Source organism: Malus domestica, chromosome 17 (assembly GCF_042453785.1).
Source record: "Malus domestica chromosome 17, GDT2T_hap1".
NCBI classification, from domain to species: domain Eukaryota; kingdom Viridiplantae; phylum Streptophyta; class Magnoliopsida; order Rosales; family Rosaceae; genus Malus; species Malus domestica.
The window spans coordinates 25333954-25349878 of NC_091677.1; the positions used below are offsets into that span (position 1 = coordinate 25333954).

Here is a 15925-nt window from a genome sequence, read left to right on the forward strand (position 1 = left end):
GCTTAGACTAGACTAAGCTGGACTAGTTTAGTGAAGCGTTTGGTGCAGTGTCAGACTAAGAAGCAAGATAATGAAAACAGTACTGTTCACTAGTTTGGTGTTTGCTCAGACTATGACTACATTATTGTTCTATTTTAATTGCTTTTTTTTATTAAAGATATTATTTAAATTAATAATATTGAATGAGAGTGAGACTCAATAAAAATACAAAAACCAAATTTTTTTGCCAACGAAAGAAATATACATGATTCAAGAGTAGCATTGTTCCAAACATCAATTTAAAAAAGTATTCTCTCAACAATTGATAGGGTTCAGAATGCTTTTCTTAATCCTTTGGTTTAAAGTTGTAGATTAAAGTTAAAGCTTTGTTTGCTTTTTTTGGTTGTGTATTGCAACTTTGTTTGCTTTGTCGTTTGCCTTATTACCTTTCATGTTGGTGTTTTTTTGAACCGTGTTTAATTAAGTTGTACCGAAAAGAAAAAAGCCATTAGTACATCCCATACTGCAGCAAATATTAGAAAATACAGTGAACAATCTGTTGAATCCAAATCACAGAAATTCAAATGTATCATCTAATCAAATTGAATTCCTCTTCAATCGAGTCACCGCTGATATCAAAGTATATGTAAAGCAAGAAAATGTATAAGCAGGTTACTCAAGAAATATTTGATTGACTTGACTCACTTCAATAGACATCAGATTAAGTTATGATGAAATAAACAGCAACATGAAATATCAACTATCGACTCTCGAGTAGGGTAAAAGTGTTTTCATTAGCTGAAAAAGCTGTAACCTTGTTTACACAAGGATCGACTTTGTTGTCATCTAGATCCCTTTCACTGTAAAAACCAGGTTTTTCAGGTTCAAGCAATCCACTTTCACCACTCAACATCAGAACTGCAGCTGGCATGCTTGGCCTATCTGCCGGATTTCGCTGCACGCACACGCATAAAAGACCCACATGGATTGACCGCAAAACTTCATGTGGATTACTGGAGTCTCCTACTGATGTCTCGAGCATTTCAATAGACTTGCTTCTGTGTATAAATTCCATGCCTAAAAGATCACAACCACCAATCGTACTGAATAAATAGAAGTACAAAAAATCAAGTAAAAACAAATGGAAACAAGGATTAGAGATCAAACAAGAATACTCGTATGCTTAGTTTGAATTAAGGATTATAGTTTTTTTTTTATTTGGTCTTTTTAATCTGTTGAATCAAGAAGTAGGGGTTGAACAAAGATATTTTAATCATAATCAAACGATAAAGGCATTCGAATATGTAGCTATCACAAGTCGCTCATTCTATTTTCTGTTTGTACTGGATATCTAACTAATTAACAAAAAAATTAGCCTTTGAGCAATCAATTTACAGCTTTTGAGGTTGCTCTATTTCTATTCATTTTTGCCATGGAGCTCCTTCATTTATACATACAAACTCCAATGATCACAATAGACGAATACTCAAACAAAGAAAGATAAGGATGCATCTCCCAAACGAAAATCTGAACCCAGATCAAAACAGGATCACGATGCAATGGTAAGATTATTTCCTGCAATTAAGCCCCAGTATTCATGGGCTTCACACATATATTGCAATATGATTTATCAATCAAGAAGACAAACAACCCATGAACATGAGGCATTAGATGCAGGAAATTGAAGCAAGACCATTAGTTCCAACTTACAGTAGATAAAAAAGATATTTTTCAGAGCATGATTCGTTTTAGTTAAACCCACCTTCTTCGCTCACTATGGAAAGGACCAGAGAAGAAGTTATTGGACACATTGAATTCAGTTAAGTAGGGAAGATTACAAATGCTTGGAGACAAAGTGCCAGACAAATTAAGTCCATTGAGATTTATTATAGAAGTCACCTTGAAATCAGAACAATGAACTCCGGTCCAATTGCAAGGATTTGAATATGCTGAATATTCCAGGACACACACACACACCCAAAATCAGCATACCCATATGGAAGGACACACCCACACACACACAGTACATACATACAGACACATACAATCATAGACTATATACACATATCAATTATTAGATGAAATTCAACGATGGCAGAACAAATTATGATGAAATTCATATATATATCAAATCCACTCCAGTAAAAGCCCAAATTTTAATATCAAGTTGAACCTAAAAATGAAAACCCTAATTTATTTTCAACTGCCCAGATCAGTTATTGAAAAGTTTTCAAACCAAAACAACGAAGTCGTTCATAACCCAGTAATAATTTACCAGACAAAATCGAAGTCGTTTCGTTCACGATCAGCAAAAGAAAATCGAAGAAGAAAATCGTCAGATTCGAAATTTACCTGACGAGGAGCAGAGGACGGCAAGCAGGACGCAGAGGAGGGCGAGGAGGACGAGGGTGAAGGAGTAGGATGTCTTCTCTCGCAGACGAGCGATGAATTTCCCTCTCGCTGGGCTTAGTAGTACCGTGAAAATTGGGGGTCCTCGCTAAGAACGCTTAGCGAAGGACTTTGTCTGAGCGAGTCCGGGTTTATCCCATTAAACTCAGTCCCTCTACCTACCAAACATGGGACTCACTAAATACTTAATCCAGTCTAGTCCAGTCCCACTTAGTGAGGCCAAACAAACGCCCCTTAAGTTTTTGATTATTCATGAGTCATGACGCCAACAATTTAACAGCTAAAAATAAAACTGAAATTATAGGTGGAGCGTGCGCAGCTCTTCTAAACATGACAACATAATAGTTGAAAAAGCATCAACACAGGTGTTAACATTCTTGAACAGTTTTCTTTTTCTCATAAACAAAAACCAAAAAGATTAGTAACAGTTGTAAATCTGTTATAATTGGTTTGTAACTAATCAGTGTGATTAGGTGCTAATCTAGTTGTCATTAATCACTAAGCTTATTTAGCAATGTGTATATATACTCTGTTGTAATTACTTCCTCATTAAGAAAGTAAATACAGAAAGCATTCTTTCTATTTTGGTATCAAAGCTTATTGTTGTCACTCTTAATGGTTTATCTAATGAATATGAATATTTTATTGACTCTATTTTGCTGAGAATCTCTTCTACTTCTTTGGATGAATTGCATGGTTTGTTAATTAATAAGGAATTATCCATGAATCACAAAAAGAAAGGCACTGTCACTTCCGCTCAAGAACCTTTTCAGGCATTTTCAGCTCAGTCTTAGGTTCATCTCTTTCCTACACCACCATACTCTCATTTTCCTCAAGCCTATGATGCGCAATTCAATGCTCCTCCCAAGTTTCAAAACAATTGTAGCAATGGCAAAGGGGCTTCTCAGCGCAACAATCGTGGTAACTACTCCAAAAATTTTACTCAGTTTCATGGTAATTTTCATAACTCTGGAAATGGTTCTGGTTATTTTTGAAATAACTCTAGTGGGAATCGCTATAATTCTGGTGGGTTCAATCGCAATAACAACAACAATTCTGGACCTCATTTTGGTGGCAAAAATCCTTGCCAAATCTGTCACTCATTCGAGCATGAAGCAATTGATTGCTATGAAAGCATGAATCATGCATTTGTTGGTAAAATATCCCCTGCCAAATTGGTTACTATGTGTGTTAACACAAACTCTAAGACTTCCTCTCCTACGTGGTTGATTGATTATGGCACCACATCTCATATCACAAATGATATAGCTGCTCTTCATTCTCCCATTCCCTACTTTGGAAAAGAGAAGGTTTACATTGGTGATGGACAAGGTATGTCCATTCATCACTCTGGCATTTCTATGCTTAAAACACCATATGCTACATTTTGATTGAACAATGTTTTTCATGTCCCCAAGATGAAATTCAATCTTCTCTCTGCCTATTAGTTTTTAAAAGATAACTCTTGTGCATTAACCCTTGATTCTGATGGCTCTACGATCAAGGATCACTTTATGGGGAAGATGTTTTTTCAACGATAGGTTAGAGAAGGTTTCTATCCTCTCCAAGGAATTCCCTCAGCATCTGCACCATTAGCTTTTCTCAGTACTAAAGCTTCCCTTCAGACATGGCATCAAAGGCTTGGGCATCCTTCTATAGAAATGTTTAGGAAAATTTTAAATAAAGCTCAACTTGCTCACAGTTAGGGGTGGGTTCGGTTCAAATCGGTTCGGTTTTTTGCCAAAACCGAAACCGAACCGTAATTTTGGTTCGGTTCAATTATTTTTGGTTTTTTTCAGTTCGGTTTTTTTTAGTTCGGTTTTTTCCGGTTCGGTTTCGGTTTTTTTTTTTCAAAAAATGAAAAAATTTGAAATCTTAAATTTTAACATATCCAACACAATCATAACATAAATATTCTGACTAGACTTAAAGATAATGAAAATAAACATTTAAAGTTCAACTAGAATTATAACATAAAGGTTTTTTTTTAAATATTTTGGGTTTAAAGTTTAACTGTAAATAGATTTCTTTTTAGACGATGATGATGGAGTACGACCTTATTCATTCCTGTCTTTCTCTCAATCTCTCTCTCTCTCTCTCTATATACATGTATTCTTCACTAGCAATAAGATAAACATTATATAATATACTATTTATTTTGATTATTGTCTAGGTAACAATTTTTGATATTTTCTTTATCTTTATGGTTCAAATTTTTTTATCCATATATGTGGTTACATAATATAATTTCTACATTCTGTGTTCAGCTTCTACCACCAGCAAATTTTGAAGAGGTGTTCATCAATTTTTTTGAATATATTGATATACTTTTCAAAATTGTTAGGCCACGGAAGCTACTATACTTGGCCATAGGTGAGAAAGTTTGAATTTTGTTTTTGATCTCGTAGTTTTTAATAAACTCATGAGACTTTTATACGCTGTTTGCTTTCCCTAATCAATTGCAGTGCAGTTGAGATATGTGTTCTTATATATGTGTTGCACTTAATGATATAAACTAGAAATATTGCATGTAATGGTATAAGTTCTAATTTTTGTTGTAGATGGAGAAGCTGAGAAGACAATTTGAATTGGAAAGCAAACAAGTCCTACCAAAGCAGCAGTCCGAAGTATCATATTCTAATATAATAAAATCAAATAATTAAATAAATAAAATTAAAAAAATATTAATTTAATTATTTCAGTTCGTTTCGGTTTGGTTCGGTTTCTAGACCACCAAAACCGAACCGAACCAAAAGAGTTTGGTTTGGTTCGGTTTTTTCAGTTCGGTTCAGTTTTTTCGATTTCGGTTCGGTTCGGTTTTCGGTTTTTTGAACCCACCCCTACTCACAGTGGTGGCAAGTCTGTCAATTTCTATTGCACAAATTGTGTTATTGGTAAAAATCACAAGTTACGTTTTTCTTCTAGTACTAGTAGTGTTTCTACTAGTCTTGAGTTGATTCATTGTGATGTTTGGGGCCCAGCTTCAGTTCTATCAGTCAGTAGTTACAAGTATTATGTTTTATTTGTTGATGAGTTCACTAAATACATATGACTGTTTCCATTGAAGGCAAAATCTGAAGTTTTTTATGTGTTTGTCAGTTTTAAAGCTTATGTTGAAAACTTGGTTGGCAATAGAATCAAAACTTGCAGATTAGACTCCGGGGGTGAATTCATTAGTTCTGCATTTAATTTTTTTTCTTGTCAATCATGGTATTTGTCATCAATATAGTTGTCCACACACTCCCAAGCAAAATGGGTGTGTTGAGCATAAACATAGACATCTCACAGAAACTGCTAGAAATCTTCTAGTTGTTTCAGGTGTGCCTCACAAATATTGGGTTGAAGCCTTCAACACAACCTTGTATCTTATTAATCAATTATCTTTATCGACTCTGGACAAATCTCATTGGGAACTACTATTAAAAAAGGCTCCAAATTATTCCAAGCTCAAGACTTTTGGTTGCAGTTGTTATCCCTGGCTCAAACCATATGTTTCTTCAAAACTTGATGGCAAGAGTACACATTGTGTCTTTCTCGGCTATAGTTTGCAACACAAGGGATACATGTGCTTAGACATTCCAACACAACGGGTGAACATCTCAAAACATGTTCTTTTTCATGAGGATCATTTTCCTTTCAAAGGTCTATCACAATCATAGGACGCTGTCCCATTGGGGTCTACATCCACAGCATATATATCCAATTCTTCTTCAACTTTTACTCTTCCATTTCCTGTCTCTCACACTAACTTCTTTTAACCTAATACCTCAGTCTTGGATAACACTGCATCCTTATCCAGTTTAGCTCAGTCTTCATAGTAATCATATTCTCCAATCACAACTCAAACACCAGTGCCTATTGCATCTCCAGAACCTTTGTCCTCATTACTTGTTGCTTCTCAACACACATCCAATGGTAACAAGGTCCAAAGTTGGGGTTTTTAAACCCAAGATATTAGATGTTATCAAGCATCCCATTGATACTAGCACTTTTGTACCTACCACTTATTCCTACGCTTCAAAACATGAGCATTGTAGGCAAGCAATGTTTGAAGAGTTTTAAGCCTTGCAAAACACTAGCACTTGGACTTTAGTTCCCTCATCTCTAAATCAGAATGTTGTAGGGTGCAAATGGGTGTTCAGAATTAAGAGAAAACATGATGGTACCATTGATAGGTATAAAGCTCATCTTGTGGCTAAGGGGTTTCATCAGCAAGAAGGGGTTGATTTTCAGGAGACATTTAGTCATGTTGCCAAGCTAGTCACAATTCAAATCTTGCTAACACTTGCAGTTCAGCACAACTGGTTTCTAAATCAAGTAGATATCAACAATGTCTTCCTTCATGGCACTCTTAAGGAAGAAGTTTTCATGCAGCAACCACCCGAATTTATTGATCCAACAAAGTCATCTTTTGTTTGCAAGCTTACCAAGTCTCTCTATGGTTTAAAACAGGCTCCCAGAGCATGGTATGATAAACTCTTTCATACTCTAAGCTCCCTTAGTTTTGCAAACTCCAAATCAGATTGGTCTTTATTTGTACACATAAAGCTCTTTCTAGTTATAGTCCTAGTGTATGTAGATGACATTCTAGTGACTGGTCCAAATCAACTATTTTCTGTTAAGGATTTGAGACCTCTTCGTTTTTTTCTGGGGTTAGAAGTTCATAGAACCACAGAAGGCTTATTCTTATCCCAAGGCAAGTATGCACTTGATTTACTTGTTAAAACAAATATGGATGGTTGCAAACCATGTTCTACTCCACTTGGAACAACTAAGTTGGATCACACCGATCCCTTACTTACCAATCCCAAGGAGTATAGATCCATTGTAGGTGCTATTCAGTACCTAACTTGGACAAGACCAGATATCTCTTTTGTTATAAACCAAGTGTGTCAGTTTCTGCATTGTCCGAGAGAACCTCATCTTCAAGCAGTCAAAAGAATTTTGAGATTTTTTAAGGGTTCTGTTACTCAAGGTCTGTGGTTCAAGAAAAGTCCCTTACATCTTACAACCTATTCTGATGTTGATTGGGCTAGATGCACCTTTGACAGACGATCAATAAGTGGCTATTGTGTGTACTTGGTCCAAATTTGATTAGTTGGAGTGCAAAGAAGCAACACATAGTTGCTAGATCATCCTCAGAATCTGAATATCAATCTCTTGCTCACACAGCTGTGGAGTTGACATGGATTTGCAAAATTTTAAAAGATGTCATATTTCCTCTTTGACATGTTCCTAAACTCTGGTGTGATAATGTTTCTGCAATCTCTTTGGCTTCTAATCCAGTCTTTCATGCTCGCACAAAGCATGTGGAGATTGACTATCATTACATTAGAGAACTTGTTTTAGTAAATTTGATTCAAGTTCATCATGTCAGTACTCATCATCAAATTGTAGACATTCATACCAAGGCACTTTCTAAGGCCAGATTCAAGTTGTTACAGTTCAAGCTTTCTCTTGGAGATCCTCCGTTTAGCTTGGAGGGGGATAAAGGGACATCTCATCATTAGATATTTACTGTTTTTAATAGTTGTAAATATGTTATAATTGGTTTGTAATTAATCATTGTGATTAGGTGCTAATCTAGGTGTCATTAGTCACTAAGCTTATTTAGCAAAGTGTATATATACTCTGTTGCAATTACTTCCTCATTAAGAAAGTAAATACATAAAGCATTCTTTCTATCTATAAACACCAAATTAGAAAAATATGTCCAATGATAAAGTTAAGAAGGAAGACAAGTTTAGTGGTGTTATGAAAAATCACGCTTGATACTCAAATTCAATTATGACCCTAACTATTTAACTGAGGAATGTTACTGCAAACAGTTGAGACCAAATCTTTATGCTATTTATATTGTTGTCTCTGATGTGATACAATATTAGTTGGCAGAGGTTTTCTTTCCCTAATTAGATAAAGTAGGACTTTAAGAGAAAGTCTTCCAGATACGGAACCATAGCAGTGCATGATATGTCACTCAAAAATGAGCAAAGGGATACAAAAAAAAAAGGGAAAGAGCAAGAATACCTTGAACCGTCATCCCCAAGTCCATATAGCCAGACCATTGTTGCTTGATGCTTTCCTTTGGGCTCACCAGGTGTCATATATACCAACCACGTAGCTACTATACAAGTTGAACCGTCATCCCTAAGTTATCAAAAGGGTCATCATCATGTATTCTTTTTTCATGCATTTCCAAGGCGGCAAATTATATGCGAATACGAAAATCGGCCAAGTGTTATGGTGTAGGTTTAGAACCCTGAATGGATTGAATCCGTTAGTGGCACGTCCCAATCTAACATTTCGGGGATCATCAATAAACTCAGAGAACGTTTGATCGAACTCTTTCCATGCCTCCCCATCTGTAGGATACCTCATCACATTGTCGTTTACCTGTTTTTCCTTATGTCATCTCATGTCGGTGGTAATATGCATCGACATATGCAATCGCTGCAACCTAGGTTTCAAAGGTAGATAATGCATGACTTTTTGTGGGATCTTAGTCGTTTTATTCTCAGATGTCATTTTGAACCTCGACTCTTGCATACATGACATTTATCAAATGCTTTATTCTCTTTGTAGAATAAAATACAATTGTTTTTGCAAGCGTGGATTTTTTCATAACCCAATCCGAAACCATTCAACACCTTTTGCGCATGTCTACGGTCTTTCGACAAACAATTGTCCTTTGGAACTATTCTCTTGAAAACCCCCAAAAAGTAATCGAAACATTGGTTCGACATACAATACTTTATTTTTCCGTACATTAGTTCCACAATGGCCATGAGAACTAAAAAGCTCTCGCACCCCGGGTATAACTCTTGATTGGCATTTTTTTAATAGTTTTTCATATTGTTCGAACTCTGCACTATCCATTGATGGAGACACGTCATTTTCCCATTCCTGATTGATGTTTGTCGATGCTAATGGAAAAACATCATTTATAATATTCAGGACTTGTTCATTAGGATCCACAATAGGTTCAACATTGCCCACTCTTGTGGCTTTGAAGATGTAGCATTGTCTAATTGTTCCCCATGATGGTTCCAAGTATTATAGGTCTCTACCATTCCATTCCTTACTAGATGAAATCAAACATTTTCAATTGTGTCCTTTAACGTGTTGTTACACCTCATACAAGGACACCATATTCTAGTTGCACCTGGGTTGTGTGTACGTGCAAATTAAATAAAATCCTCGATTCCATCCAAGTATTCGTCCGCGCATCTATTCGGATTCTATATCCACGTTCTATCCATAATTCTTGCAACCACAATAAAAGTACAACAATCACAACAACTTCATACAAATGATATTGTCACTTTATGCCTCCAGTAAGGGCCCTATCCCATTTGGGAATGCAATGTTATGTGACGTAATTTACGACTACATCAAATTAGATTTCGACGTGGAGGAATTTCGGCAGCATCTCGGTACAATTCTTCAAATGGACAACGTATATATGAAATACCTAGGAGCCACCCGAAGAACGTACAAAGATGACACCGAAATCCACACAACCAAAATCTAATCCTTCAACCATAAACTACATGTCATAATTGTGCATTCCTAAACTGTCCAAATAATGGGACAATTCAAGAATCAATTGGACTGTAGTCATGCTTTCACATCCATGTGCAAAATCCAACTAATCCTCGAACAGGAAACTAAGTTTTGCTATATAAAAAAAATAAAAATAAAAAGTACGAAGTTAATTACAATTAACTCCGTACATCACAACACATATTTGTACGTCACGTACAAATTTAACAACATAATATAAATATAATTTCACAACACAAAATAAACATAACAACATAATTTCAACATAATTTAATTAATTTATATTTTTAAAAAATAAAACGAAGAAAATACCTTCTAAATCGCCAATCGCTAATCACACACAATATCCCTATAGACAACGAATTTCATGGCGTTAGTATGAATTTACATTAATACTTTTACCATAACAGAAAAAAAAAAAAAAAAAAAAAAAGCTAAAAGCTTACCAGACATACCGAGATAGCTCGATCAACCTAGAGAAGAAGATAGAAGGAGTATTAGATGATGAAATTGAGAGAAAATGGAAGTGATGGATGCCGGATTGAAGAAAAACGAAGGGGAGGAGTGTAGAGGCTGAATCTACAGTTTTACTACAGTTCTGCCTCTGCAGCTGAATCCAGATTATAAAGTTAACTTTTGAACGAATGATTTTGCGCGACAAATATTGTGTTCAGCACGCAAATACACTTTGTGCGAGTAATATATCATTCGTCATGCAAGTCTACATTTTTTTTTCGTTTACTTTATAATTTATTAATGTAAACGAGTTGTGCGACAAATATTATTTTGGTCACTCAAAATGCATATTTTTATTTATTTTTTATTTTTTCCGTTTTCTTTTTATCTAATTTAAAATTTTATTTTAATCTAAATAAAAAACTCAAACTTAATTCAACATTACCAAATTAATTAACAAAACTAATTTATTATCCCAAATACATATTATAATTAATGTAAATATTAATAATCATCCATATAACATAAATTTAATAATTAAAATAAAATATAAAGTCCTAAAAATCTTATTTCATAAAAAAGAAAATACAATTCAGCTTCAATCCTCCTCCTCCGAGGCAGTAGTACCTCGCTTCGCATGCCACAACACATTCAATACACGTCTTTTTCTGCTTCCTCTTCTATGACTGTCGTTAATTACAATTGAAAGAAAGACTTAATTCGGTTAAGTATTAATGCCCATGGCTCTCTCTCTCTCTCTCACTCTCTCTCTCTCTCTCTCTCAATATATGTTTATTATGAAGTTAGAATATGGGCCCACGAGTCACGAGGTGCCTCCGCCAATGATTGTGGTTATGAATACTCAAATGTAGGAATTGATTTGTAAGTATTATTAGCTTGATGTTAATGTCCATGGCTCCCTCTCTATCTCTCTCTCTCACAATTTATTTCCAAAGCCTTATCCGGTCACTCATCCCACTCCTAAATTGCAGCAAGTAGATTTCAAACACCATAGGATTGAAATGACACTTCAAACCTTTATGCGCATAGAATTTTTTTTATTTTTAACAAATGATATCGTCTACGTAAGAGGTGGGGAGGGGAAAGTGAACTAAGCATCATAATGAGTTTGCAATAATATAGTTTAAATTCGCTTTTGACGAGAATTAAACTATTCACTTACAAATAAAAAAATACAATTAGACCGTAATACTAATTGGCATAAACAAACCAACTAAAAATGCACTCTAAGTCTCGTCTATCTTTCTAAATTAAGATTGTGGCATAGTTATTGTAAAGCAACGATCATCCGCTAGGCTTAATCGATCCTAACATCTAAGACTCAATTTACCTACTATTTTTAATTTTTTTACATTTCAAGTCTTTGCTTGGAAGTTGAAAGAAAAGTTTCGATGGCAAAAATAATAAATAAATAAATTTCAATATTTCACATAAAGAAGTGAGTTGTTTTTTCTTTCTTTCTCCTTTTACGGTCGAGTAAACTGTCGATTTGCCCCCTGAACTATCACCCAACTTTCGATTTGCCCCCTGAACTTTTTAATTGGAAAATTAAGGACTTAAACTAATTTTTTTGGCCGATTTGCCCCCTGCTGTTAATTTTTCATTCATTCCATCCAAATTTCTGTTAAATGGAAGCATATGCACAACATGTGTGGGTAGTTCGGTCACTTCATTCTTTAAAATAATTGAAAACCTTAGATTTCTAAAATATAAACCTATGCAAATATGTGTGATTCTATAGCTTTTTTGTCTGAAGGTCTAGTGAAATGACGCTTTTGTCCACAAATGAGAGTTACGTGGTTTGCACATGATAAGAGTTAACGTTAATTTGGATGAAATTTATGAAAAACTAACGGTAGGGGGAAATCGGCCAAAAAAATTAGTTTAAGTCCTTAATTTTCCAATTAAAAAGTTCAGGGGGCAAATCGAAAATTGGGTGATAGTTCAGGGGGCAAATCGACAGTTTACTCTTTACGGTCTGATCGATCTCAACAAGTGTCGCACTAGGGCCAAGTTGAGCAATAGAAAAACTGATTTAATAAATAAATATAAATACATAGCTTGATCTGATGATCCAATCACCTTAAAATAATTGAAAGTATGAACTCAAATCAATCCAGATCACCATCAATAGCTTGATCTGATGATGCAATCACCTTAAAATAATTGAAAGTATGCACTCAAATCAATCCAGATCACCATCTATAACTCTCAGGCCTAATGGGAAAAACGGTTCTCATGATGATAAGGTAATCGAAAGATAAGCTTGTAGTTGAAAAATTAAGATTTAAACCTTCGTGATGATACTCTGTCAGAAAATTTAGTTCAAAAATAATTTTTCGTTAAATGTCCGTTAAATACAAGATAAAAATGTAATTTGACCCGTACACCTTCATCTTCCCTTTCTCTGTAATTTCACTTTCTTCCATTTTGGGATGCTGTATTTTGCATCTTGCATATCAGCAAGCACATGGATTTCTTCAATTGGACCAGCACATGGATCCCTTCATCGGAGTGGCCAAGCTCCGTCCTCACCAATCAAAACCCATCTACCCATTTTTCAGCAGAAAACTCAGAATCAAACCCTCAGTCGAATCCCAGCTACCTAGTTCATCAAGAATCACAATTTCAAACTCCAAAACGCTGCTGGTTCGCGTCCGGCGACGGCGAGTTGATCCACGCCGTCCACGACATGTTTCTGGGTGTGGACGCGAACACCAACTCTCAAGCTCAAATCGCAGTGCCGTGATCGTTCGTTGTTGTAACCCAACCCAGAGGCCAGATCCAATTCCTTTTTTGTCGGGTCGGGTCTCGTCCACCCAAACCCAATGGTCTGCCTCTGCCTCTGGCCCTCCAAGGCTCCGCCTGTTCAATACTCTCTCTGTCTCTCTCTCTCTCTCAGGTCTCAGCGTCACCACCATATTTTTTATTTCAATATTCTCACTTTTTTCACCTTAATTTTGATTCGAATTCAGGTTTAATTAGTCATTTTCTCTCTCATCTCCAGTTTCCAAATCTGAGAATCAAATAGTCAGACGTGAGAGGTTTGCAAGACTACAAAACTCAAGTGGCGACTGTAAATTGCAGAACCACGCTCAGATGATGAACTACCTGCTTGAAAGTGAAATTACAGAGAGAGGGAAGAGGCAGGGGTACGGGTCATATTACATTTTTATCTTGTATTTAACGGACATTTAACAGAAAATTATTTTTAAACTAAATTTACCAACAGAGTATCAGGCTTAAATCCTAATTTTTTAACCACATAACTTATCTTCCGATTACGTTATCATCCCGATAACTGCCATTTATCCGATTAGGCCTAACTCTCAACACACAAAGAAAACGAAAAGAGCAAAGAAACATTGCTCAAATGTGCTGGCCAGCTCAGAAGATTCCCACACTTGACACAGCCACTAAAATAACCATTTTCAATTAATTAATGTCTTGTTACAAAAACCCACATAATAGTAATACATAGAGCACAAAACAACTTGTAGTACATAGTAGTAGCAGTAGATCTTCCTTCCGCTCATGAATCTTATTGCCACACAATTACTTACTGCTGAATAACTCTTATCTGCGGCTGCTGTGGTTGCTGCAACCTAGGCAGGTTTACAAGGGAACATGCCCGAGCCATCCCGCCGGCGATAGGAACCACGGGGAGGTTGTCGCAGTCACATATTTCGATCATGAAGCCATCCGGGTCATGGAAGAACAACTGATCAACGTGAATGCCACCTTCTTCCACCATGGATCGCTTGTATTTCAGTTCCATCTCCTTCAGCTTCTTCTCAACGGCTCCCATGCTCTCACACTAAACGCCAAGACCCAAGAAAGTTACAAACTTTAGCCACCAACTTATACAGTATGATAAGAAAGGAAGGAGTCAATTTCAATTTGCCTTTTCTTCTCTCATTCTACCAAAGTCCTAGGCAACCTCTTTATAATTTCTTACCTTTGTAGTGTCTTTGTTACTTAATTAAATTTCTTGAGAATTTTTTATAATTATTATGTTGTTAAACTGTCAATTGAGCAAGATTAACTTATATAATTTAGTAATGTTATAATGCAGATTTTACTTGTTAGGTATAACTAGCTTAGCCTTTTTGTCTCTGTCTACAACTTTTCGTTCCTACTTTTGTCCTCGTTAAGATACGATGAGGCTTAAATTTGAAAATTCATTAGCCAAAAAAATTAGTAAACTTTTATTCTTCTTGAACCATTTGAAAAGGATAAGCAGCAGCAAATCTCAACCTCCACATCCAAAGATTAGCAAACAAATTAGGCAACAAAGTGAACCTCGACAAAAAATTAAGCAGCAAGAACATTTCAATCCGAGAAGAATTCAAAGCATAAAGAGGAGAGACAATAGAATCTAATTCAAAATTAATTACCTGAAAAGAAATATGATTATCCTTGGGATTAATCTCAGTTTTCTTGGGCATGTTCTCCGGATCCTCAGATTGCAAAAGATGTATTCCAATTCCATACCCAAATAGCCTACAACACAACATATGCAGCACCTTCATCATAACCTCATAAAAATATTAATGTCTTGGAAGAAAATTCCCAAGAAACCATTCTTATTCATAGTGGGAATTAATTAATTTTCTATTTTTTATTATTTTGGAAAAGTACCATGCCCCATCAAAATCAAAGGAGCCAGGCCTCCTAATTGGTACAAAGCCGAGGACATTCTGGTAAAAATTTATTGATTCCTCAACTGATCGGCAGATAAGGGAGATGTGGTTCAAAGATTTCAGATGTAGAGGGTTTGCCATGCTTTCCTTCATGATCGATGCTGCTGATCAACGTGGCTTAAAACTACGAAATCAGAAAATGAATCAAAAAGCGAGAGAACTGAACAGGATGCAATGGTAGAAGTGGAGAGATGGAGGGAGCAGAGGAATTTGGAAAATATACGAGGAGGAAGTTGTCGAGACTGTCACGGCGAAAACACTGGACGATGTTTACAGGAAGCAATGGGAAGCTCTCTATATAGAGAGCTGATAGAGCTTCACGACTGCCTTGTGGCCCTCTCATGCAACGTGTCGGATAGTGATGATTCTGACACGTAGAGTCGACGTTGCTGATGACTAGGAGCGGGAGCACCAGCGATGATCATTTTGTTTTTAATATACATTTTGAAAACAGTGTTCATTTATAAGTTGTCGATAACTCGTATAATTAGGATTGTTTGTGTTTGTATTTAAAATTCTGTTCAAATCTCTCTCTTTACAACTTAATATAAATAGAAAATTAGATTTTAATTCTTAAATAAGATGAAGTTTAGAAAAATGTCTTATACAAGATTAAAAATTAATTTTAGTCCCAAGATTTTTTAATATCTCGCTTTTTTATTTATAATTTTATGATCTTCATAAATTAAATTGTATGAAAATATTATAAATTTTAATTCTCATTATAGTAAGTATCTTATATAAGAAAATATTTTCGTAGAGATTTTTCGGTACACTTATGTTTTTGGATTTTT

The 15925-nt window shown here is 35.5% G+C and overlaps 1 protein-coding gene and 2 long non-coding RNA genes across 3 annotated transcripts; 1 reads left to right on the forward strand and 2 right to left on the reverse strand.

The window, feature by feature from the left end:
* Positions 1-680: 680 nt before the first annotated feature.
* LOC139193765 (uncharacterized) lies at positions 681-2629 on the reverse strand. Its single transcript, XR_011578234.1, has 2 exons — positions 2332-2629; positions 681-1056 (listed from the first exon to the last, which is right to left on the reverse strand). It is a non-coding gene; the product is annotated as an uncharacterized lncRNA (long non-coding RNA).
* A 10193-nt stretch (positions 2630-12822) lies between these two features.
* On the forward strand, positions 12823-13659 carry LOC108171726 (uncharacterized). The gene is made up of 2 exons (XR_011577935.1): positions 12823-13330; positions 13436-13659. It is a non-coding gene; the product is annotated as an uncharacterized lncRNA (long non-coding RNA).
* Positions 13660-13845: 186 nt separating this feature from the next.
* On the reverse strand, positions 13846-15424 carry LOC103421019 (glyoxylase I 4-like). Its single transcript, XM_008359054.4, has 3 exons — positions 15070-15424; positions 14826-14931; positions 13846-14245 (listed from the first exon to the last, which is right to left on the reverse strand). Exons 1-3 carry the CDS (start codon positions 15222-15224, stop codon positions 13988-13990), a joined length of 519 nt encoding a protein of 172 aa, XP_008357276.1. The 5' UTR covers positions 15225-15424; the 3' UTR covers positions 13846-13987.
* Between the last annotated feature and the right edge of the window lie 501 nt (positions 15425-15925).